This window comes from Acanthochromis polyacanthus, chromosome 1 (assembly GCF_021347895.1).
Source record: "Acanthochromis polyacanthus isolate Apoly-LR-REF ecotype Palm Island chromosome 1, KAUST_Apoly_ChrSc, whole genome shotgun sequence".
Classification (NCBI taxonomy): Eukaryota; Metazoa; Chordata; class Actinopteri; family Pomacentridae; genus Acanthochromis; species Acanthochromis polyacanthus.
The window spans coordinates 28,351,013-28,378,482 of NC_067113.1; the positions used below are offsets into that span (position 1 = coordinate 28,351,013).

Here is a 27,470-nt window from a genome sequence, read left to right on the forward strand (position 1 = left end):
AAAGCAGCTGGATCTCTGTTGACTTGTTCTGCATTGACTGCACGAGAAGTCACGTTTTCTGATCATTTCTCAGCTCGGGGTTGTTTCAGTTGCCTCCCTGTGGCGCCCTCTGCTGTCCACACATAGAACAACACCCGATCCGCCTCCTGTGACATTTTAATAAAGAACCCGTCGTTGTGAAACTGATCCGTGCACCCCGCTGTGCACCGACGACCCGAGGAAACAACACTCCGTCTGAAGCCGCTGTAAGGAGGCTCTAACACCGGTAAGACTCCGCACTCCGAACCTCCACACCGCGGCCGTGGCGTGTTTTTCGAAGCCGATCTAGTGCACCTTTCCCCCGGCAGATCCGCAACAGCAGCAGCGGTGGTGGGTGGTGGGTAGGTGTATTTGTCACCTGAGCTGCTGGGTCCGGCGCAGGGCAGATCTCTCTGTTGTGTCTGCTCTCTGTTGCACGCCTTTAAGGTGGGAGGTCCCTGTTCTGCAAATGTTCCATGACGTGCAGATGGGGGGTTTGCAAGGGGTTCTCACGTCCGTGCATCCCCCCTTTCCTCCCTCTTCCTCCCCCCTGCAGCAGGCTATCCCCAGCCTGAGACCCGCACATGGCAGCTGATCCCCCAAACAAACAAACAAACAAACAAACAAGCAGAAAGCTGCAAGGATGCAAATCAAGTGTGGAGCTCACGTTTAATCTGCAGGGTTTGGGAGAAATGGATGATTATTAACACGAAGAAAGAACCGCAATGTAATTTGATTTATTTAAAGCAACTGCAATTTTATTATTAGCATTAATAAGTAAAGGGTTTTAGCTAATCTCGGAATCTTTATTATCGATTAATGTGTGGATTTTTTAGTCGATTAATCAGCGTTACTTCACAGTTAATTGACAAAATGAGCCCACAGAGGGTTTTAGAAGCATTTTATTTTATCTTTTATTAATCCTTCAAAATGCTAAAATTTACTAAGAATCTGGAAAAACAGGAAGACGAGTGGGATTTACAACTGTAATGCGTTATTCATGTGTCATTTTTTGATTTCATCTGCACTTATTTGTAAATTCATGACATTTAAACTCACCAATTTGCCAAAAATAAATAAATACATATTAGCCAGATTCTGTAAATTTAAAAAAAATAATAATGTGAATTTGGACTTCTCAGCTGAACTTTAGGATGTGTTTAAACAGCGCAGGTAGGAAAATATAGACACAAATGCAAAATGAAACTAGCATATGGTCCTGGATTGTCCTTTTCAGTTTCATCTGAAAAAACTAATTGATTATTAAACTTGTGATATTTCACCAAAATCATGTAAATTAAATGGTAAAGTCACATTTTTTTCGCAGTATTGGTGACACCTGTGAGAATTTTTGCTCAACTGGTCCATAAAATGTGAAAAAATATTTTAAAAAGAAACTGTAAAAACACAAAGAAATATAAGATTTTCCACTTTCATCGTGTGGTTCCAGCTAAGTCTAAGCTTCAAATCATGATATTTAATCAAAATCATCTAATAGTTCACCAAAAAATAAACAGTTTGCACTAATTAGATTCTATGAAAATAAAAAAAAATTAAAAATCTGCATTTTCACAACCAAAAAGCCATCAGTGACTCCGCGGAGACCAACAATCACGTGAAAAAATTCAAGCTTTTCTCAGCTGAACTGCAGGCAGTGTTTAAACAGAGCTGATATGACACAACTATGTAAAAATTATTTCAGGTTTTCTTGATGTTTTTGTGCATGAAATTGGAAATGTTACTTCAAATTTTGCATTTATTTTTATTAATATATTTTGTAAGTTTGCTTCAGCGTTACTTCAAAGTCGCTGATTCACTTCACTTCTATTACTAGCTGGTGGCTAATTGATTAATTGATTAATCCTTTAAGCTGGGGTTCAGCACATTAAAAAAAATAGGAGCTTAACAATTAAAATCAGTTTGAAGCAATGCAATTAGCAAATCGCTAAAGCTGCAATTAAAAAAAATCCTGCTGTCCTTGTCACAGTCACACTGATGATGGTGCCTCATGTAGCAACGATTCATCACGTTTTAAATCTACTACACAGTTAATATTGAACTGAAGCTATATTATGCATTTATATACATATATATGTCAAAAAAAACTGTTACATTTTTGAATTTCAGTACACATGATGAATGCATAAGGGACTAAATGAAGACAGCATTTTATATAAAAGCCCAACTTTCTTTATATCCGATTTTATGTAAATTGACAGCAGCTGTACTTAAACGTCTGTCAGCTGAGGAACTAGAACACAGTTTGATCACATCTCTGTCTGGTCGACTGCCTGCTCCTTCCGCTCATTTCTGCAGCCTTGGCGCTGTAATCTGTGGCAATAATTATATATGTAGACAGGAACCGGGAAACTGTTAGAGACGTTGGCATGGTTGCCATGGAAACACACAATCATGTCAGATTATTTTCAGGTACTGCTGTGATAATGGCATAAGTACGCCCGCTCGAGAGGCTGACTCGAAGAGACGGATAAATGAAACGGTGGATGATTGATTTAAATTAAAAAGAAAGAAAGAAAGGGGGAATCGGGAGAAGTTTTCTGAATGGATTGATGCGTCAAAGCGAGACGTGGGAGGTTTTAGTGCCGTTTGGTGTCGGTATCAGCTGTTTGTTCAACCTGCAGGGTTCAGTGTCCCCTGTAAGGGATATCTCAGCCAGCCATATGACCGCCACTACAGCCAGCAGGGAGGAAAACCTCATTCCTTCCATTCATAAACATTCCCCCACACTCTCCCCCTCCCCCCCTCCCATCTATTTTAATATCATTAGAGGCCTTCTAGTAGTCGGATGCATGTGTGGCATTCAATCACATGCAAATTTGTGGCAGATTTGAGCCGGTCAGCGGAGCGGCGGTGTAGCTTTAGATAGTGGAAATGCCAAGCAGTGTGGAACATCCTGGGGGACAGACCATTATATTTATAGAGGCGGGCGACTTGACCTTCACTGCACACTGAGTATCAGCCATTTTAGTGCCGCTCCTCTAGATACTGAATACAGCATAATGGATCTCAGCTGCAGTGCAGTTAGTTAGCTTCAACTTCATCTTTGGCTTGTTAGAGGCTACATCTATTAATAGCTCCCTGCAATTCCATACTGTGGAGGGACTCTGTCAATACACAGTCTCTGCATTCACTGCTGCTCCACCACACTGCCACTTCACTGTTTTCTCAAGGAAATGCGCTGTGAAATTACAGTTTTTCGGGCTGCTCGGGAAATAAAAAACTCGGATTGGATTTTTTTTTTCTTTTGAACTGGGAGGTGAAGTTCAACAGTAAGTCATTGCATAAGTTTAAAGCCTTTGTTCTGCTGCGTAAGCTTTACGTTTCAGAGCGGGAGAGCTCGGTGAAATACGTCTTAGCCACAGCAGCCGGTGCAAAACCCAAAGCCAAGGACTCCTATTCATAGAGGCACCCAGTTGTTCTCACCCAGTGGCACAGAGTGAAACTGAGCAGTATGGTCAAAGCGGGTGAAGTATTTATAGTTGTGCAAATTACATTGTGTTGAAAGGCCAAAGTTTCACACAAGCGACAGATCATAAATTCACTCAGAATCAGGGGAAAGACCTCGTTTGATGTATTAACTGACAGAAAACAGGAGCAGCTTCTTAATAAATGATGGCACAAAGACATTTTGGCCGGTCAGACCTACAGTATATCCAAAGATCACTGTCAATTAATATTCAGTTCACTCAAATTTAACCGTTTATGTGCTCCAAAGCAGCACTATTGAGGCATCTATGTCAATAAATGAATAAAAAACAGAGCAGCAAGGTGATGGCACTAATCAAACACATGCAGTGTAGTAATAAAATACAATATTTCCCACGAGAATGCAAAAATAACCACAAAAGCAGTTAAAGTTTCATCTGCAAGTCCTACTTTAAACTTGTTGCAAGTAAATATCATAAAATATTGGTTGTTTCATCACAATATATAATTGATTGTGAGCTAATATTACTGGAAAAGTATCTAAAAATTAACATTACCTGTCAAATGAACAAAAAAATTAAACTATTAACAACTTAATGAGCCATAAATTTGAATAAATATATGTCTATCTTAGTGCTGAGTGCAAAAATCGGTGAAAAAACACGATCAGGAAGTATCACAGGCTTCATTAATTCAAGAATAAAAGAATATTGCATCAAAGTTTAGTAAATACTAGCTCAGTTGTGATTCCTACACAAACTGACTCAAGCAATTAGTTTCAATTCTAATTCTAATACACATTTTCATTGATTTAAGATGAAGAACTGGTTTAAAAAGCAAAATCCGACAATGCAATCTGTGGCTTTAGGGTCACATCTCCTCTATTTATCTCTCTTTCCTTACATTTCCCTTGTTTCTGCGTTAATGCAGAGGCTGTAAAAGCTTAGCGTTACACCGAACTCACACATCTGATTCACAGGATGAGGTCTGCAGCTGCACATAATCTGCAGCATTGTCCTAGTTTTTCCTTCTTTTTTTTTTTTTTTTTTTTTTTGCTGTGTTAATGACACCCTCATCACGACTCTCTCCATTCACAAAGCAAATCCTGTCGTGACGGGAAGAACTGGCTCTGAACAGGCTGTGGGTGTCTCAGAATTCAGAGAACATGTCTAATTTTTGCAGCAGCAGCAGCAGCCTCACATCCAGCCGCCTTTCATTGAGCTCCTTCTCAGCATACGCGCTGAATAGCATCACGCTGTAGGAAATGTACATTCAGAGCTGCTGCGCCATGTGATTACAGTCTTTCAAAGCACTTAATGCATTTCTCCTCTGCTTTGCATACACTGTAATGCTCCATCCAGCTTGTGAGCGTAGATATTAACAGTCAATGAATACAGGTACCTCAATGGATTCATGACTTCTTCCAGGTCAGGCAGTTTCAGATTAAAATAAATGCGTTTGAATGAAGTGTGGCTGTGCAGAATGGTGGCATTTAGCTCTGTGGATCATGATAGCCGGCTCCCCACTCTGTGTGTGGAGTGAGGCAGCTGCTGCTGTGCTTTGAAACACAGCGAGAGAGAGGAAAAGCGTCCTTAAACGTGGGCTGTTGTGTAATCCCTCCCAGGGCCCCTTTGCTATTTTTGTGCCTGGGTCCGCACGTCACGGTTGGGTATTTTCTCTGGTGACTAGCTCGCATCAATAGATCTTCTAATGTACACCCAGTCGGCCAGCAGCTTCATGACTGATGGGACTTTACCTTGCTAATTTCTTTCATTATTGTTGCCCCGACATGAGGAGAATGGAGAAATGGACTATGCAGCATGAGGAATGTCACATGTGACTGTCGATATGGGACGGGGGACTATTCAAATGTCAGGTTTGTATGAGGATTATATTTGATATCTGAATGTCAGCTGCTGTATGAGCCGAGGCTTTTTCTCCCATCAGACCGTGTGCTTTTATGTCATTCTGATCACAGCTGTTGATTCATTCTGCATGCTATGTGTTATGTTGCTGTTGGAGGGTTTTACCATCCAGCTCCTTTGAAGCCAGTCATCTCCTTATGATATTTATGGATTTGTTGTCAGCCTGAGACTTCATGCCTGTTCCCTTTAATGGCCAACTTAGCCTCTAATGATGTAATGCAGCGGCATAACGATGCTCTCCGTAGCCAGCATTTGTTTGCTCATTGTCCTCTGTCATGTGCGGAAAGCAGTCAGGGATGTGCCCAGCGAATGTGTGCCGTTCAAATAAACGTCTCCGTGAAGACATTTCTCCATCCATGCGGACATACTGTATCACAGTCAGCCCACAATCACCCTGAAACACACCTACTGCCACCCACCTGCCTCCTGTTGTTGCACGTCATTGCTGCTGTGTCATATATTTTCGTATAGGTTAGTGCTTGTTGCCGGGAGTCAGAGTCGTTTGCTGTGAACGGTCTGCTGGCTTACAAAAAGTCTGAATCTGCTGAGAGACTTGTCAATGAATATGTCGGCTCTGTTCCCTGCTCAGTTCAAAGGTATGCATTGTTTCTGAGGGTCTTATCTCATTGTCACTCTGCACCCATATTCTCCTTCCCTCCTCTTGTGGCTCACAGAGGATGGAAACTAAGCAATGAGGTCAGATCGACCTTGAAAGGGAGCTCCCTACCAGGCCTCTGAATTTTGTTACCCCCAGGCACCCCACTTAGTTTACCTCTGTAAACCTCCCCGTTGAAATATGGACCGCTCCAATCCGAGGCCACCCCCCTGCTTACCATCTTTTATATGCCTTCGTTATTTTTTTCTGCATCCGACTGAGGAAGAAGCCTTCAAATCTGTATGAAAGCGGAGCCACTGAACCGTAAAGAGGGAATGGGCATTTGCACAAGAACACAAAAGGGCTCGATTATCATCCTTACAGCTGCTTTCAGGCATCTCTCGGCATCTCCAGAGTCACCTTGGATCCTTATCCTGTGGTTTATGCCTGAGCGGTGTGTGGTGTGTTAACAAAGAAAGAAAGAACGAAAGAAAGGGAGTGAGAGAAAGAGAGTGAGAGTCGGAGGATGTCCTAATTAAGGGGAACTCAGAGGGTTTGAACCAGATAATCTTACATAACCTCGTTAGGGAGGACACAGCATTTGATACTGAGAAGATGGAAATGACGTGCCCTCAGATACCCATTCCCGTGGTAGGGGGAGAAAGTGTAGCGGCCAAACCAGTTCACTTTCGCGGTGTTTGAGCCTGACATGTTTACGTACAGCTCAGTAGGAGGCTCAGTGTGGAGACTATGACACTCAGACAGGTTGAAAGGTTTGAATCCCGCGAGAAGCAGTACATGATACAGTAGCAGCTTCGGATAAAAAGAGCAGAAGTGTTGGGCATTTTATGTAAATATTCCGTCGAAAAAAGAGGAAGGGTGCTGATATTCTCATCACACTTCACTGCCACTGATTTAACAGCACCAACTGTGTGTGCTGGCATGCATCAGCACACATACCATATTCATAAAAATGTTTATTTCTGACATTATGTCCTCTGTCTTCTGCAGAGTTTTACATTTTGGTGCAGCATTTTCACTTTTTTTGGCATACAAACGTCCAGTGACGCTTATATTTCACTCCTAATAGCCAAAAATGTCATCAAAGGCTGAGAAATTCATTCATTTCAGTTAAATTTGTAATACGGAACGAAGAGTGGTATATTTCAGATATTTGTTAGGTTTTAAAATGTCCTCGTTTTTGTTGTTTTTGTTGTTTTTGAGTTTTCATAGAACGTCGAGCTTCTAAACTTTGTTGTATTGTCTTGCACGGCGGTATGACAACAAAGTTTCTAATTTCACTCTTAATAAATAATTTTTCTGGCCCACAAACATCCAATAAATTTTATATTTTGTTGGTAATTGGTAATAATGTTGACAAAAGCTGTGAAATTAGTTCATTTTAAGTTAACTTGGAATACAGAATGGAAAAAGTATCGGAGTGGTATATTTGAGATAGTTAGGTTTGAAAATGCCCTCTTGTGTCATTTCTTCAAAATTTTGTTGTATTGTCTTGCACTGCAGTATAATGACAATAAAGCCTCTAATTTTTATCCCCATTAACTTTTTTCTGCATACAAACATTCATTGAAGTTTATATTTTGTTCCTAATAGCCAACAATGTTGACAGAAGCTGAGCAAATGAAAGTAAAATGGAAAAGTTACATCTAGAATACTGAATAATAATAAATTATTTATTAAGTTTTAAAACGTCCTATTGTGTTCATCTGCCTTTTTTAATATCGTCTTTTCATTTTACACACATTTTACTTAGAGTGTGCCATCAAAATTTCATTGCCTGGCAGTATATTTACATTAAAGCTTTCTAAGTCATTGCTAAACTTATAATACCTGCAGCTTTCCAAAACAGAAGTTCTCCTCTTTGTGGTTGCTATGCAAAAGTAATTTCAATATCTGGCTGTTTATTATTTTTAACACAAATATTTTCAGTTAGAATTGTTACTTTTTTCCTAAAAGTGAATATTCCAGTAAAAGTGACGTTTCACATTATGGGAAAGGAGTTAATTTTGATTTTGTTTTATTATTTTGTTGCCATTCCACGCACACACACTGAAAATAAACATATACACATGTACAACCATTCGTGACACACATACCAAAGCACTGGAATGTGCTCTAAATACCACTGCACGCATTTATGTATGTTCGCAGGGCTTCAGGAAATTTGGGGCATCTGCCAGGGTTGACATGAGGTATCTCGGTAAAGAGACTCAATTTTTTTTCCACTCCTGCTGTGCTGCACCTCGTTACAAATTTTATACCACAGATTTAATAGGAGGACTTTTGGGAAACAGCCTTGAATAGCTCCCACTTTCAAACAGTGAATTTACGGTCACATTATACCACAAAGGATAACTTTATGCTCCTTTTTGCATCCAGATAACTGTGTTGAGCATCTTTATGTGTCCTAGTTTATCTTACTGCATTTATATCTGTGTTGTCTAACTCTCAGTTCTTTCTTTTTTCTTTCAGATGACCCTGCCCTGCAATTCACATGTATGATAATATCACTACAGTTACATAACAGATATTGTCCTTGAAAATCGATCGCAAAGGAAGTGACATTGAATTCATGGAGTCACTTGAAACTACTACAGGGGTGAAAAGCTCCACTGAGGGTCAGGACAGAAATGTTGCACAGAAAAAATGCACATCAGAGGCTCCACAGACTAGGAGGAGACCATCAGTCGAATTAGAAGGAAAAGGGTGGCACCAACAGCGAGAAGAAGCTCAGAGCAGAGACACATGTGGTTTCAAAGAAATGTCTGACTCAGGGAAATCACTGCAATTAGAAGATCAGCACTCCAAAACTCAGTCCACAAGCCATCAAGACTATGAGGTGTCCTCATATCCACTGCAGTCCACAAAGTCGCTTTCTGTTGGCAGACAGAAAGTTTCTGCACAGTCTCCAGGACCTGCATCTCACAGGAAGTCCCCCAGTTCACCTGAAGTCCAACAACCGTGTTCCCATTCAGGGATGGATCAGCTGTCAGAGACAGCAGGTAAGGTGGAACAGAAACCACAAAAGCCTGGGAAGTATGTTTGTGATTACTGTGGAAGGGCATGTGCCAAACCCAGCGTGCTTAAGAAGCACATTCGCTCACACACCGGGGAGCGGCCCTATCCATGTGTCCCCTGCGGATTCTCCTTCAAAACCAAGAGTAATTTATACAAACACAGAAAGTCCCATGCTCACTCAGTCAAAGCTGGAACAGTGCCATTCTCAGAACTTGGTTCTTACAATGCCAATACAGACCAGGGGTCCTTTGAAGGAGAAGGAGAGTTATTCTCTGATGCTGAGCAAAGCACGGACACGGACGAGGACACTCTTAATGACCCGCTGCTGCTGCTGGACTCTCCAATGGAGGGATCAGATAACACTGCTGTAAAAGTACTAAATCTCATAGCTCAGAAAAAGGGAGCCACGTCAATGTCAGCTCAGGATGGTTCATCCCAACCCCAAGAAATCAATGCACCTCCTGCCGCTGCCGAGGCTAGTCGTGCAATTCAATCTTGCACGATCAAACAGAGGCTTGCACTTCGGCTTTCTGAAAAAAGAAGCAGTGACTCTGACCACAATCTGTCCCTCCCAAGTCAGTCGAGCAAGGGCAGCACGGACTCCGGATACTTCTCGCGCTCTGAGAGCGCCGAGCACCAGACCGGGCCTCCAAACACCAACGCAAAGTCCTATCAAGAAATCATGTTTGGGAAGTGTTATCGGCCAAGCCCTAAACAGACGACAGCTTTCGTTGCCTGTAGCACAGAAAGTGAATATATCGGGAAATGTTCAGAGAAAGGTGTTTCCCGCGTATTCACCCAAGAGAAAGACACTGTTGAGTCCATCAAAATAAACACAAAGTCATTCATGAGGGAAGAGGTTAAAGAACCCCTGTTAGACGCTGGCTCTGATGTAGGGCCTCTGATCAGAAGCAACTCGATGCCAACATCGTCAGCAGTCTGTCTGACGATGCCTCAAGCCCTCAGAGGCAGCCACTCGTTTGATGAGAGAACAAGCACTGGGGGCATGAGGAGACTCAGGCGGCAGGGTGCTTTCGAACTATCTGCCCATGATGGCCATGCAGACGCCGAGGGCCATGGAAAGATGAGCGAGAGCAGCGTTTCACCCTCAGGATTGGAAATGGAAAATTACCCGTCTGCAGCGCCCAGTATGAGCCATCAGCGACATGCAATGGAACTGGCAACACGGAAGCGCCGGAAAGAGAAGAGGGAGGAGGAGGATTTGCCAGGTCATTATGAGGTCCATCATGAACAGTGTGAAGAAATGTTTGACTCGAGCAAGGACTATGATGTAAAACAAGCTGCTGTGGGCATTATGGCTTTAGGGAAAGGACTTTCTCAGTGTGACATGGATATATCAATGAGTCCTGAAATATCTGGTCGAAAAACCTTAGGGAATGTAATTTCAGTGATTCAGCACACAAACTCAATAAACAGGCCTCACTCTGAGCAGTCAGAATCTTACAAATATCACAGCCAGAGACAGGAAAGTATTTCTTCATATCAAGCTATGGAGGCTAGTGACTCATTCGAGATGGAACGGAGCGACAGTAGATTAAGGCAATCAGTTCAGATGGGGCCAAAGCTTGTGCGGCAGCCCAACATTCTAGTCCCAGAAATCAGGGTCACAGTAGAGCCTGATAGTCCAGAAAAAGCTCCAGAGGTGCAGGTGAAGGAGCCTGAGAAGCACGTGGAGGAATTTCAGTGGCCTCAACGGAGTGAAACTTTAGCACAATTCCCTCCAGAGAAGCTCCCTCCAAAGAAGAAAAGGCTACGCTTAGCTGATATCGAGCACTCCTCTGGTGAATCTAGTTTTGAGTCTGCCTGCACCAGTCTCTCACGCAGTCCAAGCCAAGACAGCAACTTATCTTATAGCTCCACCTTCTCCTTTGACAGGGAAGAGAGCCTAAAGTCGGTCTCTCCAGCCAGGCAGGATGAATTTGGCAAACCGCTGGAGCTCCTAGCTGTGCCAGGGAGTGGGCACTCCCTCTCGGTGCTCAACCAGCGTCAACAACATGAAATGAGACGCTCCTCCTCAGAGCAGGCGCCGTGTAACTTGCGCAAGGAGTTCCCAGAGGTACGCAGCATATCATTTGACTATGGCAGCCTTTCTCCGACATCCAAAGTTAGACACGTGGACATGAGCGCTGTGAAGGAGAGGAGGAGGGGGAACTTGGTGCGACAGGAGTCCTTGAATATGGATACTGAGGTAACACAAGTCCCATCACAAGTGTTTCCACAGTACCTCAGCAGCACCTCCCCTCCATTCACTGCAGTCACTGTTCTGCCGCAGACTTTGCCAATATTTTCTACAGGGAATACATTTCCCCAGCTGTCACATCCAAGCCTTCTGGTTCCTGTTAGGATTCAGACTCATGTGCCGTCCTATGGCAGTATCACATACACCTCAGTGTCGCAGATTTTCGACAATCAGTATGGCAGTGTTAGCTCTACAACGCCCACCCTTCAGAATCAAACTTCACGATTGTCTGGAAACTCTGATTCTCATAATGTATTAGCATGTACAAAACCACCTTCAACGCACACCCTCAATGTTGAAGCCCTCGATCTGTCGTCAGCTAAGCTGAAGACAGGCATCCCTCTCTCTCTGACCTCCAGAACCATCTCAACCACTAACGCCTCCAGTGGTGGCGCCAACAAACGGATGCTGTCCCCTGCCAGCAGCCTGGACCTGTTCATGGAGGTCAAGCAGCAAAAACGTGTGAAAGAGGAAAGAATGTTTGGGCAGATTGTAGAGGAGCTGAGTGCTGTGGAGCTGGGAAAATGTAATTTGAGCGAAGAGAAGGGGCACAGGTCAGAGATGCAGGGTGCATCAACACCTCATGCTCAGGATGACTCACATAGGAGTAAATTTATCACACTTCAGCAAAAAGCGACCGAGGCCACTGACCACGGCGTCGAGTCAGCTATGGAAAGCAGCTCCCTGGAAACGAACTCGCCTCCTTACTCCATGATATCAGTCAGCGAAGTGAAAGAAGTTGGCATGGAGAAACGGGTGCAGATGGATATGGCAGCGCAGCTGGTTACCAGTCAAGACATCCTGATCTCAGACGCCGAGCATTCGAGGCTGTTATCTCAGTTTCCAAGTCTTCGCACGACGACAGGTGTGAGCTGGTGTTATCTCAACTACACCAAGCCGAGCTGCTCCCACAGCAACGCCCCATTCGCCTCCGTGTACGCCACCTGGTGTGTGAGTTCCCACAATCCGAACCCACTTGAGCTGAGTACCAGCACGGCTCTGGCTCTGCTGAGGTCCAAACAGAGGGGAGACAAGGTTATTTACACCGTGGCAGCCATGTGTCAGCCTGGCACTGGGAAACTGGTGTCCTCCCTCATCCTGTGGAGGCAGACCATGGAACAGGTGAGAAAATAATCATAATATCATAACAATCTGTATGTTTAATTGGTCTTTCGAAGGAGGCAAGTCCTTACATTAAGCTGCACTTGGAAGTTTTTCACCCTGTTCAGCAAGATATGACTTTTTTTTAAATGTGTGAAGTTTGAAGGACTTTATCACTCAGAATTTGGCAAACTGCACATTTCAATCATTTGGCAGCCTGTTCCCTTGGCATGTGTTTGCAGAGAGCATCTGCCCACTGCTGATCATGATACTTAACTTTGATTCATCACTTGTTTTGCATTTTCTGCTAATAAAAAAGATGAACTAAGTCATAGCTTTGGATTTAGAAGCATAAAATGAATATATTCTGGTATAAAAATGGGAGGTAGCTGTCCTGGGCTTTTCCCCCAGCTGCAGCAGCATAATTCATGTTTGCAAAACATGCTGTGTAATGCCATGTGTGACACACAATATTGCGGGCATCGCGTTACACTGTCGATATGGCGTCCACTTAAAATGGATGTTAACACAATGTTTGTTCATCTGATTCAGCTGCAGAGGAAACCGGAGCCCAAAGAGGTGGACACCACCTACGGGAAGAAGGTGAAAGACATCAGCTGCAGAGTGAAAACTGCCAAGGAGGAGTGGAAAGAGAGGGAGGCTTCCACAACCCAAACAGTGCCAACACGAATTAAGATCTTCGAGGGAGGGTCAGTCAAGATATTAGTTATCATAACACTCGTCATTTCTGCTGACTGGAAATACAACAGTTATTTTAGGACCTTAGTGCGTGTGCCTCAGCTCTTTTTCCCTGTTTAGAGCTGTGCTATTTTATGTATTTATTCATTAGAAATAAAATACTGCTTCTCTATTTCAGGTATAAGTCCAATGAAGACTATGTATATGTCAGGGGTCGAGGACGGGGGAAATACATTTGTGAGGAGTGTGGCATCCGCTGTAAGAAGCCAAGCATGCTGAAAAAACACATCCGGACCCACACAGACGTACGACCGTACATCTGCAGGGTTTGCAACTTTGCTTTTAAAACTAAAGGTGGGCATTCTTTAGGGTTATAAATGACTATACTGCAGTGACTGCAGGAGTGACAGACAGGACTTTATCCATTTTGAGTACTAAAAATGGATAAAAGCTGGTTGAAAAACTGTGTGATGATCAAACTCTACATATATTATCTGCACCTGCAGCCAAAGCTCCGTCGTTTGTGCTGCTATTTAGAGCTACTACAGTATTGTGCAGAATCAGCTGATCACTTTCCTGATTTTTCACTGCATTTTCTGCCACTGTTAACCTTTATTTTCACAAAACTGATCAGTGTTTTCCTGCAAGCTTTGTTCAAACAGATTTTATATTTCGTCTACAGGAAACCTGACTAAACATATGAAGTCAAAGGCACACATGAAGAAATGTCTTGAACTGGGAGTGTCGGTGACGATGGATGAGACGGAGATACAGGAACACGGTAAGATGCTAACATGACTGATTCACTAGAGACATTTGATCTTTTGCAGTCGAAAACAACTGCTGGTTTATAACATCACAGAGAGCCCCTAAAGTTCCAGTCTGTCTCCAGTGCTAATAGTAGTAGCAGATAATTCATTGTCTATTGGACAGCCCAAACCATCAATAATCAAAAATGGAGGACTCTAATTGGTATAAAGAGCCAGAGAAGTGAGACTTTGCCAATAATATATCAAGTATTGTACGGAGAAAGAAGTTCAGTTACTTATCTCTGCAGAGGCAATTAACTAATATCTTGATAATGTCTCTTCTCTGAGTAATGTTTGAGTCCAAGTTTCAGCCACACAGTAATCTTGTAGTTTTGCCATCATAGCACACTAAAACAAGCTAAACTGATGTGTTTGTCTTTTAAAGTGGACGACATCCAACAAGAGTCGAAGGCAGAGGTGGCTGCGACGACCAAACATCAGTTCTCAGATGCCGAGGACTCTGATGGCATGGAGGAGGAAGTCGACGAAATCGATGAGGATGACGAAGAGGATGATGAATACGAGGGCGATTCCACCCCCAAGTTGCGATCAAGAAGCACCAGTCCTCAACCGTGTGGAGTTACGTCTCTGTCAGTTACAGCCACCGCCGCCATCCACGGCTGCTCCCTCACCTCTCTGCCTGGAGTCGACGTCCGTCAGCAGCCGTCCGGCCGGCGTTTGGGATCCGACCATCGACCCGTCCTCACATCCGACCAGAGAGAGAAGTCGGTGGATGAAGACTCCCTCACAATGCTGTCTCCAGAGCAGAGCAGCTTCCTCTTTGACCCTTACTCTTCTTGTCTGCTCTCTCCTGGCTGGGAGTCTCCGATCAGGGAGCCTTCGCCATCACGTCTGCGGTATCCGTCCCCGAGGCGAGAGCTTTCTCCGAGAGGCCGCTCCTCCCCCAGATGGGATACGTCTCCGCTGAGGCCCGGCTCGCCCAGCTTCACGCCTATCCAGCACCCATCACCGGTGTCCATCGAGCGACCATTGTCTCCTGGAACGGAGCTGGCTGGAAAGCGAGAGTCCTCGATCCGAGGCAGGCAGAGGGTTGTGCTCAGGGCTGTTTCACCACGCAGAGGCTCCCACCAACATAAAGGCGGCGGCGATAAGAGCAGACATCAAGCGAAGATGGAGATGGTTCAACAACAAGGAACCTTTGAAATGGAAATGGTACGTAACACACTGTGGTCTGCACCCAAGTTCAACTATAACTCTGCTCTGCTCACCCAATAATCCTGGGTGTACCAATAGTACCCCGTCTATATGCTTCTTTATTTTATTTGTTTTTATTCTGTACTTAGACTATTTAATTCTGCTTTTTCTATCTATCTATCTATCTATCTATCTATCTATCTATCTATCTATCTATCTATCTATCTATCTATCTATCTATCTTCACACTGGCTGCTTAGTTTTTTCTTATTACATAGCTGGGTTTTCACTAAATGCTGGTGAATTGACATGATAAATCACACAGGATCTTGACCTTTACATTTAAATCAATCTTATTCTCTATTGCAAAGCGCTTTCGCTCATCGTCTATTGCTTTAAATATGCTGTATAAATAACAGACTTGACTTGACAGTGCAAATGCTAACATGCTAAAGATTATCAAATATAATGTTTGGCATGTTCAAAATTTCTGCTTGTTAGTTTTGCTATGTTTGCTAGTAAAGCCATTTTGCTGGTATTTGATCATAAACAATGATCACAATACACAAAATGCAATGACAGTCCATCTAATTGTTGTGGCAATATTTCAGTTGGGACAGAAATAGAAGAAAAATGTCATCTCAAGAGCTTTACTGGCTGAAAACTAAATTCTTTCTGCTATTTCTTTCCACTGAATTAAGAATCTTTTAAGGAGTATTCTGTTTTTGTTCGTTGAACGCTTTCAGTTTTTCAGTTGATACTAACATTTCTTCATGATATATTTTCACATGAGAAATTGTTCTGTGGATGGTGAAACTGCTGCTAACGCTGCCAATATGTCGTTTCAGGATCAAAGGAGCAGCTTGGCTTCCACTCTGCCCGGCGCTGCCAGTTCTCATCAGCAGAACATCCTCAGCCACCTCCCTCTTCACTCCCAGCAGCAGGCCCACAGTTTGCTCCCCATCGTTCCTGTCGGAGGCCTCCAGATGTTGCACTCCCCGCCTTCCTCCAGCACTGATGTCAGCCCCTCGTCGGCGCCGAGCCCCCAGAGCAGCGATGGCCAGCGCTGCAGCAGCAGGGAGGGATCAGTCCACGGGCCCGAGACCGGAGGAGAGGACCAGCTGTCCTGCCATCCAGCCGCTCAGGAGAAAAGTCCCGAACCCGGAGTCGGGGACAGCAGGCAGGAGGAGAACGTCCAGACCTGCTTGAAAGCCATCGCCTCGCTGAAGATCACCACAGAGGACCCTCATTAAAACCCCCATTTCCGTCTTCTTGATTCGATCCAGGAACAGCTGCCTCCCTGCTACACAAAGTCATCTTCAGCCCTTTAGGCACATAACCTCATCTTTATCCCATTAGAGGCAATATAAGAACACTTCCTCTGGTCTTGCACATACAACAGACAACTTCTTTTAAACATGAGTGGAGCTCAGAACTTCACCGTGAAGAAGAAGAAACCCACCCTGTCTGATGTGCTCTTGTCTTTCGAGGATGTTTGAGACTATTGGACGAGCAGTGGGATGTTTTTGCAAAGGTGGAGAATCATTATTGGGTGCAGGTGCAATATGGAAAGATATTATGCTAATATGCCTTTGTCTGACATAGTAGTTTGCGTACAATTGCACATAAATTATATTTATGGATTCTGTACAAATGTCCTTAACATATACTCCTTCTTAGATGCATACAAACAGTGTATTTTACTGTGTGTACTTTGAAAATAGACTGTTGTTTATGTAATCATATCAAGGTGTGATGCAGTAGTGCAGTAAATAAAGACTATTTATAAGGGGGAAAGTATGTGTATAACGAAACAGTCTGACCAAATTTTAAGTAGACGCTTCTTGTGCAGTTTGGTGCTTCTGATCAAGCGGCAAGGGTCTGTGCCTTTATTTTGCTTTTCATCATTTCTTTATTGAAAAGGTTGTTGTCGAATAAGGAAACGTGTCGAGGTACTCTTTACTCAGAAGTGTCTGCGCTTTCGGAGAGTTTGCTCAAAGAAAAGCTTTTTCTTTCTTTCTTTCTTTTTTTTGTTCTGTCGGTTTTGCTGACAGACGGATGCAGCTTGATTTATGTGAAACAATCTTAAAAAAAGTTTCCTATGTTGCATTTTTTCTTAATGTTGTGGTTTTTATCTTGGTAAAAATGCATGGGATTTGCTATTGCACAAAAATAGAGGAAGTAATTATGTAATTATGAATACTGTAAGATGTATTTATATATTAGAACGTAAGCACTTATTGATACTGGTAAATATTTGACTACTATTTATATGGTATATCTGTACTTATGCAGCAGTGATGCAGTTATGCAGTGAGCCACGCTGGCATTCGCTTTTGATCTCATGTCTTTGCTTTGATTAAAGAGATGGCTTTTTTTTCTCGCTTATACAGATGACCATAAGCATTTCATGAGTTTTTAAAGATGCACTTTCATCCTTTCATCTTTGATGTTTTTTAACTGACGTGGTCAGTGGTAACGGGAGAGTAAAAAAACAAAACAAAACAAAAAAAACATGTTACGTTCTCTTGTGGTTTTAAAACATTCCAGTTGTTTTTCACGTTTCTCATTGTGTGAAACATGTTGCACACAAATCCAAGGGGCTACGATGATCAGTCAATAGTACGTTTTTCTTGCATTTCAAGTGTAACTGGATAAAATCAATATCACTTACTGTAAGTAATACTAAAGTAACGATGTTAACAGCATGAGTTGGTTGACTATTACTGTGCTTCAGCTCAAAATGTAAGTAATCATTCACCAAATGCATTACTTCTTCTCTGTATATATCTGTGTATTTTTATGATTTAAACTATTTTTGCAGTGTTGAATTCTGAAAACTTTTTATGTGGATTGTTTATATCTCTTTAAGAGGTAAAATGTCTGCAGTTGCTGTAATGGCAGAGGTTTAACGAGGGCGAAAATAGCACAGTGTTGATCGCTAACACGGTGTGTCTCATCTTTAAAAACAGAAAAATGTATTCACGTCTTCAAGTGGTTCTGTTATCAGTTTGAGAATGGATTTCAAAATAAAAAAAAACACTTTGTTCACTCATGTTTACATAAAAAATTTAAAAGGTGCACTGCTTTAATTTTTTGTGTTTCCCTTTCTGAAGATGTATGTAGCTTTGATTTCACGGTTGTGTAAATTTTATTTGTCGTGATTAACGGTGCAGAATGCTCATAAAATGTGAAGGGAAAGTGAAGCCTTTTATTTTGCTTTGGCATACAGTATGTATTCAGATTGTGTTTGTGTTCTGTTTTTTATTGTGTATTCATATTTACTGAACTGCATTGTGCCTCTCATGTCTATGGAAATTCCCTGTAAAACACACAGAGGACAAATCATTTTACCTCTCAGCTAAGATTTTTTGAGGGAAAAAGCCTCAGTAGCCAATCCGTTGTTTAGCTATTTGCATCAAAAACTGGTTAGTCAGGACGGAGTGCCTCTTTTATGCTATGAGGAATTTATTGTTTGGTGCTCTACTTTTTCAGATTAAATTCAAAATTGTTTTAAAAAGAATATACTTCTAACCCAAGGATGTGTGTTGCAGCTTATTTCGTGGTTTTCAACTCGACTCTTGCATAATTCACCACTGTTTAAATCAGAGCTCACATGAAAAGGTTTTCAGATGAAATCATTCACATTTTATCTTTAGGGGAGTGTGGAGAAAGGGAGGGGAAAAAAAGGCACATCTCTGAGTGAAAAATTGGAGAATCTCCGACCAGTGACATCCTCTGGTGAAAAATTATTACTGCAGTCATAACATGGCACAGGAAAAACAAATGAATGCTTCCAAAAATAGTTCTCACCTTGTGGATAATATTCAAACAGACGTGGAATCAAGTTCAGAGAATCTGCATCATCTTTACTGTGTGTCATGCAGCAGAAGTAATACTGCACGCATCGAATATATATTAAGTGAGGAAGTGATCTTACAGCGTTTTATTCTGACGTTCTTCTCTCATTTGGGAAGGAGGTTTTGTTCTAATTCTGACCAATCAGAGACATGGATCTTTTTTTCCCCTCTCCTGCTCAGTCACTCGGCTTGTCAGGCCCATTTGTTAGAATAATTATATGGCTGTTAACAGGAACCCAGCCTAAAATAAAATGGTTTAAAGCGGCAAAGGCGTCGCATAAAATGGCTGCTTGAGACCTTAGCAGAAGGTTCATTGACGCAGCCACTGTGTCACACACTCTGGGGGGAAATTCCTGCTAAGATTACAATCACAGGAGGCCTATGAGTTGTTCTTTTCTAAAGTGAGGCATCCTGAGACAGAGCTGCATTGTAGAGTTCCTCCCTCTCTCTGCTCAGAGTGAGCTGTGAGCTCCTCTGGTTTATTTTGAGGTGGTCTTATCACAGCTGTTGTATCTGTGGTGGCAGCCTGTCCAAAGCCCCCTCGACACTCTTCCTTTTCCCCCTCTGGCCCTTGGTCCCGGTAAGACCCTGTTTGCTCATTACCCTGCTTCTTTTGAGGACATTTACACTTGAATTAGCTCAAAAAAAATAACCTTAAATCTGGTGCTGGTTTCCAAAGCTCTTCTCGTACTTACACGTACTAATGAGTGTTTCTTTGAATTTGACGGCTGCTTGAGGCTTGCCAAGTTAGCTGAAGATGAGAAGGTGTTAACAGTTGTGAGACCCGCCTGTGTCATTTCCTAACAAAATGGGGAATAGATCTTTGTTTGAGTAAATATGACATTTTCCTGTTGTTTTCTCGCTCAGTGAAGAAACCAACAATGCCCTTTTCCTCCAGTTTTTCCATTTGAACAAGTGCCTCCTTTAAAAAACTTGAATATAGATGAGCTTGCTTATGTAACGCTTTTTACTGAATATTAATAGTTGAAAATTGCAGTTTTCTTGCGCACAACCACTGACACTGACATCAATGAGAGTGGATTAGAAATAAATAAATAACGTGCCCATATTAAGAAGTTCCTAAAATAGCCCGTGGGTCTGGAACAGGTGCCATGTGCTCTGCTTGTGAAAGCGCAGGCAGTGTGAAGGCTGCACTAATTTTATGCACGTAAACAGGCTCTGGCTGTGAGCCTGTACAATGGAAGACCGACGCAAGCAGGTCATAAGGCATTACATTACTGATCCAGTCACTTTGGTCAACTGTGAAGTTCTTCTGCTACTTTAACTGATAGTTTTGATTCACTTTATCCCCATAAGAAAGCCATTTTCTCCACATTGCCTGCCGTAAAATGCTCTCAAAACCACAGAAGTAGATTTTGACTGCAGCTGCTACAATCATGAAAAAGGAACGAGTATTTTCCACATCTGGAGTTGCTCCATAAATACGCAGTATATAGGTGCCTTTGCTCAAATGCGCCACAGTGGCACTTGCTGAAGGTGATGGTGAAGGTATAAAAACCACCAAGTCACAAATGTAGTCTTTTATCAAACCAGCAGCAGCAGAATGTTATTGATTGCAGTTCGAGCTGAACAATTAATCAGTTATTTAGGTGGTCAATCAACAGAGCGTTGTCAACTACTGTCATTAATCATTTTCCTAGTTATTTAAGCAAACATGCCAAATATGCTTAATTAATTTTGAGGATTTGTTAGTTAGCTAATGAACAAATTGGTCTCTTGATTGAACAGCACATTTTTAGAGGATCACACTGTTTTCTAACATTTAATGAGAATTTGCCAAGAAACTAATGAGCAGATTAATTGATAACAAAATAATCATTCAGTCAGAGCCATAATTATGATCTGAATTTAATTAACTGGATGCTAAGCACAGCCAGACCAATACAAGATTTAAAGGCAGATAAAACAAACATTTGAATCGTGTACAAAACACCACCTCGTACTTGAACTGTGAACTTGGTATTGCTGTAACCTCTTATTAAAATAGTGATATCAACATGGATCTGCTGGAAGCTAAAACCTGATGGTATATCAGCTTGATTAGTTTATGGGAAAGCGTTTAAGTTAAGTTACCAGTTCAATGCTAAGACATGGGATAAAACTCGACATAGTGTGCATTTTTCATATCATCGGTATTAGTGCTTTTTAAAGAACTGATTTCCAATAAAATAAATTAATCCAAAAATGTGCTATTTTGTCTCCGATATAACCACCTCTCTTTCAGTCAGCACTAAAGCACTATCTGACTGGTTATGCATCACGAGTAACAGCCCAAAAACACTGAATGATAAAGGCTAAAAACCTCTCTTTTAATGAAACAAACGAAAAACAAAAATTTACAAAAGCACTTTAAGTTTTGAATAGGGCTGGGCGATATGGCCAAAAAATAAAATCTCGATTTTTTTAGTCATCTTGGACGATTACGATTTTAATCGATTTTTGTTGGTTCTTTGCGGTCTGTTTGCTATGGCTAGTGCTAGCCATGCTGCACTCCTGTAGCTGCGGTCACTCTTCCCATTCTTTAGGATGCCTCTGCCGGAGGTGCTGAAAGAGGTTAGTTGTGCTGCTACTCTTCGTTTTCACAGTACTTTTGCAAACCTTGCACATGACTGTACTTTGCTCTGTGTCAGTCTTGTCAAAGTCGAACCACTTCCATATAATCGATGTAACATGAAGCCCTTTTCTCGCGACCAACTCTTTGTCTGCTGTTGTGTCCGCCATGACGGGGATGTGAGTGTTTTGGTGGAAGGAGATGAGAATCGGAAGCAAACGCCAGTGCACAAGTCTTAAAAGGCAGAAGAAGGTTTTAAAAAGGCGAATAAATCGAATTAATTCGATTTATCGCCCAGCCCTAGTTTTGAATTAAAATTTGTGTTATTTTGAATGCTGACACCAAGATTTTCATTTTTAATGTAAATATATATCAGTTCCAAATATCAGCTGTTCTCCTTGATTAATAATAATCACTATCAGTCCTGGAAAAAAACACATCTGTCAAACCTTAAAAGTCTTACTAGTAACAGCGCTTTTCCTACTAGGACAAAGCTTTGATTTAGTATTGCATTAATTATTGTTTGAAATTAGCCCTCAAAAAGCCTAGCTGAAGTTGCCAAGACAGAAAAATGACCACTTTGGACACTCAGAATGATTCAGAAGTCAACGCAAAATCAAAAAAAATGTAGTTCATGTCAGAGTTTATCATGAGAGTAAACCTGGTGTATTTATTCCTCCATTACAGGACCAACTGTCTCCCTCTCAGTACTAGAGAATCGGAACAATGGAGGCTTGTCAGGAGAGCAGCCCTGCACCCATGGGTGCGTTGCCAGCCGACGATCGCCACATTGACCTGACAGAGGACCTGGACCAACAGCTGGAGGACATCATTAGCACCTACCAGGCTGCAGAAATTCCAGCTGAGCTCGAGGACACAGAGGAGGTCACCGCCGTCAAAGAGGCCGACGCCCGCAAGGACCAGAAACTGGAGAAGAAGATGCTCAAAAACCTAGGTGTTGTGTTTTTGTTTCTTTTTTTTTAAATTTCAGAATGTGTTATTGATTTTAGCTGGGGTGGGTTCAATTCAGCTCAGTCAGCAGAAGTCATGCTGAAACCGATAGGCATGTAAGCAGAGCCGTAACACGTGTAGGAGCATCCAGCTGCAACAGACGTGCAGGTAAAACAGTATTTCCTCATGCCTTTTATAGCCACGTCAGGATGGTTTTTCACAGTATGTAATCAAATTCCAAGACAATATCGGTTAAAAATCAGCTGAAGATGGATGGTCTTTAACTGGAGATCCTCTGTGGCTGTTCAGGGAAGGAAGCCATGCTGCTGATGCAAAGTCTCAACAAACTCGGCACTCCTGAACAGAAACTGGAGGCCATCATCAAGAAGCACGCCGAGCTAGTGAGTGGATGACAAATGAAGGCGAAGAGGAATAAAGGAGCTGTATCCACGAAAAGATACATTCACTCCTGTAATGTGTTTTTGCAGCTCGAGGAGCATCGCAGTGATCAGAAGCAGATGAAGGTTCTGCAGAAGAAGCTGCTCCAGGTGATGAAGGAGAAGGACCAGCTGCAGAGCGAGCACAGCCGGGCGGTGTTGGCTCGGAGCAAACTGGAGGGACTCTGTAGAGAGCTGCAGAGACACAACAAGACTCTAAAGGTAGTCCAGCTACAGCTCGACAAGTTGCATCAGGATTTAACATCAGCTAAACAAAAATGGTGGCTAATCTAAGTTGCTGAAGTTGCCGTTTGCTGTTAACCGAGCTACGGTGCCAGCTGGTGTCACCATATGTTCGGCTCTACAGGAGATGACATCAGCTGGCAACAAAAATCGGCCATTATGTCAAAGCTCAAGATTTGACCTCGAAGCCGAGTGTTGTTCAAAACCAGCAGAAATTCATTTTAAATGACAGTGTTGCAAAGAGTTCGCCACATATCAGGCTAAAATGAGGGGAATGTGGGAGCTAAGCAATACACACAACATCTACAGTATAGTCAGTTTGGCTGCAAGTGACGAGAAAATAGGTTTTCTTAAAATTACAAGAAATGTGAGGGAACTTCATGGTTAGCTGAGAGTTTAGAGGGTAAAAGCAGGTTGTTTTCGAGCCTTGCTGAGAAAGCTGCCAACTAATAAATGAATTAATCTTCATTTTTTTCACAACAGCAAGAAAATTTAAAGCATTTCTCAACAAGGAGGGTCTAGGATTGTTTGTATTGTGTTTAGGCGAACTGACAAGACAAAATAATGATTTTTGAGAAGATATAATAACATTACTACCATGTCAATCATCTTTAAACAGACGAGTTTGAAGGGTAAAAGTAGGTTGCTCTTTGGCGTGACTACTGCTAACAGTTCACATTAGCTTAGATTAGTGATTATGAATTATTATGAATTCGCTTTCAGATTCTGGGGTAACGTTTTGAAGAATTCAGCAACTATAATGCCATAATTGTTTCACAACAACAATAATTTCCAAAGCATTTTCAAACTGGCAGGGTCAAGTATTGTTTAGACAGCACTGCCACAGCAAACTGACAAGACATAATAATGATTTATGAGAAGTAACACAGACACTAGTTAACTAACACTGCTATATCTATCACCTTTGTCTTCATTAATATAAAGAGTTTTGAGGGTAAAAGTGAGTTGTTCTTCTTTTAGTATGCCCATTGCTACCACATTCTGACTGAGATGTAAAGGAAAAACAGAAAACAATTCTTTTCATTTTGCAGCCATAATGTCCCCAGAACATGCACTGGAATGTGTTATTTACAGAGCTGCAAGTAATGCTAATTTTCATGAATAAATGACCTGACAATTGATCAAAACAGCTGCAGATTAATTTTCATTCTATCAAGTTACTCAGGAATTAAATAATTGTTGCCACTCTCGCAGCTACAAGCAAATATGAAGCCTATAAAATTCTTAAAAGTGATTTCAGTCTCACATAAATATTTACTGTCACCATAAGATATCAGACATTCAGCTCTGATCAAGTTTTAGCGTCCTGTATGGCTGACTGTGGTGGGTTTTCTAACACTGAGTAAAGAAATCCTGAACTCCTGGGGATTACACTAGCTCAAAGTATGTTGCAACTGCAAATGAATCTCAAGTTTGGTTTTAGCATTAATGTGTGCTTGAAATCGCAGGAAGAGACTCTGCAGAGGTGCAGAGAGGACGACCTGAAGAGGAAAGAGATCACCACCCACTTCCAGGGGACGCTCAGCGAGATTCAGGCCCAGATTGAGGAGCACAGCAGCCGCAACACCAAGCTGTGTCAGGAGAACAGCGCTCTGGCAGAAAAACTGAAGGGACTCATTTCACAGTACGACCAGCGAGAGGCGGTATGGATCCCAGCTGCCACATACTGAGCAGACATGGGCTTAGACCAGACAGTCACATAAGGTTAGAAACAGTTAAAGGAACACATTAGAAAGTCAATGAGCACTCCCAATGCAAACTAGACCTCGCATGAACTGGACTCAGGCAAACCCCTCTACACATCTGCGCTCGTGAATTATTTGCAAATTTCACCCGGGTCTTACATTTATTAGTTACACTATTTCAGTTTAATGTAGCCAAAGCTCCCCTGAGCGAGAAGTGAAACAGCTTTTCTGTGTGAAAACGACTCATAAATTCACCTGAATGTCTTCCAGAACCTGGAAAAGGTCTTCAAGCACAGAGACCTGAAGGAAAAGCTGCTGGAAACCAAACTCCAGCAGGCAAACATGTTCCTGAAAGAGGCGGAGGAGAAGCAGAAGCTGGAGAAAGAGCTTGTATGTTTTGAGCATTTTTAACTAAACATTTGCAGTTGTAAACCCCTAAAGCTCATTTTCATGTAACATTTCGCTGTTCCACAGCTGCTAAAGCAGACGGCGGAGTATAAATTGCAAGTGAAGGTCATGAAGGAGCAAGAAATCGATATGAAAACCCAGGTACAGTAACAGGGGTGTTATGAGCAAAAACTGGCTGGTTTTTCTGCCTCCCTGGAGACACGTATAATGTTTTGTCACCATTTCTACCTCAGCTCGATATGTACTCCAGGAAGTTTGATGAATTCCAGGGCACCGTATCAAAGAGTAACAGTGTCTACAGCGGCTTCAAACAGGACATGGACAAAGTAAGTGTGGTTGTACAGGATATTTGAAGTCAGCTCCACGATATTGGTTAGATTATTCAGTTTATCTGTGAAAACAAAGATGACAAGAGGAAAAAATCCCATGAGCTTTTCAGTAAAACTTCAAAAAACAAATGCCAAGCTACAATCTTATACTTGAGTGTTGCAGCTAATTTTAGAAGATGCTTTGATTGTGTGCAATGTAACATGATTTTTTTTTTTTTAATTCTTGCTGTGTAGATGGCCAAGAAAATGAAAAAGCTGGACAAGGAGTGCCAGTCATGGAAGACTCGCTTTGATGGCTGCAACAAGAATCTCATTGACTTGGTGGCAGATGTGAGAGACGTTTGTTGTTTTCATGAAATGTGTTTACTAGATGAGACTTTAATTGATATGTTTTAATGCTCCACAGAAAGCGATCAAGGAGAAGGAGTTTGAGCTTCTCACTATCAAGAACCAGAAGCTTGAGAACCTGTGCAGAGCTTTGCAAGAGGAAAGGAAGACTTTGTTTGAGAAGGTACAGGGAGCTGGCAGTCAACCGGAAGTCGTCAAGGAGGTCCCTGACGTGCAGGATACCCCTAAGGACCCCCCAAAAGAGGATCAGCCCGTCCAGACCACTACAGCTCCACTAGCTCCTGCAGCTCCAGAAGCTCCAGCCAGGACGCCGATGCTCACATCTCCCCTGACCGAGGAACTGGCTAAACTGAAAGCCGAACAGGCCCTTCTGAAGGAAATCGCCACTTCTTTCACGATCTCTCATACCGCGCCCACAGAAACAGACGCCAGCCAATCACATGGACTCTCTGAGGGCGTTGAGGAGCCACAAGAGAAGCACACAGAGGAGAGCAAACAGCAGGAAGTCAATGAGGACGGATACCAAGAAGAGCGAGATCTGGAAATGGAGTCGGTTGATTAATGTCCAAACCTCCTTGAAAAGAAACCTGTTTCATGTGAGATGCAACAGCAATAAAAAGAAAAATGCTGGCTTTGTGTTCAGTGTGTGAGGCCGATATGTGAAGATTTAAGAGGAGTTTCATTTTCGCGTCTGCAACAGGCCAACTATAACTGAGCAGTTTTATGGATTTTCTAACACGTCGATTAAAAAGAAAAGAAGTTATGACACCTTTCCCTTTTTTTCTACACACAATACCAGTACAGTTATTTTGAGGCTTATACAAGTACAGATATGACTATTAAACAGTATTTTCTGCAAAAAAAATATGTTTAAGAATCTGCCACATTAGCTGCTAGCGGGGTGCAAAAACTAAAGATTACTTTGTTGAGAAAACTCATAAATTAATTCACCTTCAGATTCTGGGTTGATTTTGAAAGATTCAGCAGCTCTAAATGCCTTATTTTGTTCACAACAGCAATTATTTTCAAAGCATTTTCAGACTGGCAGGGTCAAGGACTGTGAGCATTGTATTTTGAAAACACTGCCGCAGCAACGTAATGGATAAAAAATAATGAATCCCAAGAAGTAATTCTGAAATAATAACAATACTACTATTATATTCACAGTTTTCTGCATGAAGTAAAACTGAAAATATGATTAAAAGGTAAATTTCAAATGGAAATAAAGAAAAGAGCATAGTGGTTCAGCAACAGAAATTCAACAAAAATAACGTTTGCCATCTTTGTGACCAAGAATATCATATTAAAAGTATTCTAGATGTTTAGTTTTGTATTATTGTGACACACAAGTACATATGGTTTTGAAAATGTCACTGTCTGACTTGTGCATTATTCATTTTTTGGTTATGGAGTGCTCAAAAATGGGATTTTAGGTCAACTAAACTGTTTTTCACATTTGAACTCATTCATAATTAGAAATTATTGGAGGTATTTGTCCAACATTGCAGATTCAAAGACATGATGAGAAATAAAAGTGATCATTTTATGCTTTATACCATACTATTAAA

The 27,470-nt window shown here is 42.0% G+C and overlaps 2 protein-coding genes and 1 long non-coding RNA gene across 5 annotated transcripts in view; 2 read left to right on the top strand and 1 right to left on the bottom strand.

The window, feature by feature from the left end:
- Positions 1 to 27,470, bottom strand: part of LOC127536782 (uncharacterized) — a 62,600-nt gene that overhangs the window by 10,113 nt on the left and 25,017 nt on the right. The gene's annotated exons all lie outside the window — the stretch shown is intronic.
- hivep2b (HIVEP zinc finger 2b) lies at positions 125 to 18,587 on the top strand. 2 transcript variants are annotated; one of them, XM_051957982.1, is made up of 7 exons: positions 125 to 265; positions 8,479 to 12,406; positions 12,938 to 13,095; positions 13,263 to 13,438; positions 13,767 to 13,865; positions 14,279 to 15,066; positions 15,897 to 18,587. In XM_051957982.1, exons 2-7 carry the CDS (start codon positions 8,579 to 8,581, stop codon positions 16,299 to 16,301), a joined length of 5,454 nt encoding a protein of 1,817 aa, XP_051813942.1. In that variant the 5' UTR covers positions 125 to 265; positions 8,479 to 8,578; the 3' UTR covers positions 16,302 to 18,587. The 2 variants fall into 2 exon arrangements, with proteins under 2 accessions (XP_051813942.1, XP_022061315.1); XM_022205623.2 differs by lacking the exon at positions 125 to 265 and adding an exon at positions 5,071 to 5,341.
- Positions 19,407 to 26,665, top strand: txlnbb (taxilin beta b). Its single transcript, XM_022205626.2, has 10 exons — positions 19,407 to 19,488; positions 22,168 to 22,435; positions 22,741 to 22,832; positions 22,920 to 23,090; positions 24,581 to 24,775; positions 25,088 to 25,207; positions 25,292 to 25,366; positions 25,459 to 25,551; positions 25,789 to 25,884; positions 25,961 to 26,665. Exons 2-10 carry the CDS (start codon positions 22,207 to 22,209, stop codon positions 26,462 to 26,464), a joined length of 1,575 nt encoding a protein of 524 aa, XP_022061318.1. The 5' UTR covers positions 19,407 to 19,488; positions 22,168 to 22,206; the 3' UTR covers positions 26,465 to 26,665.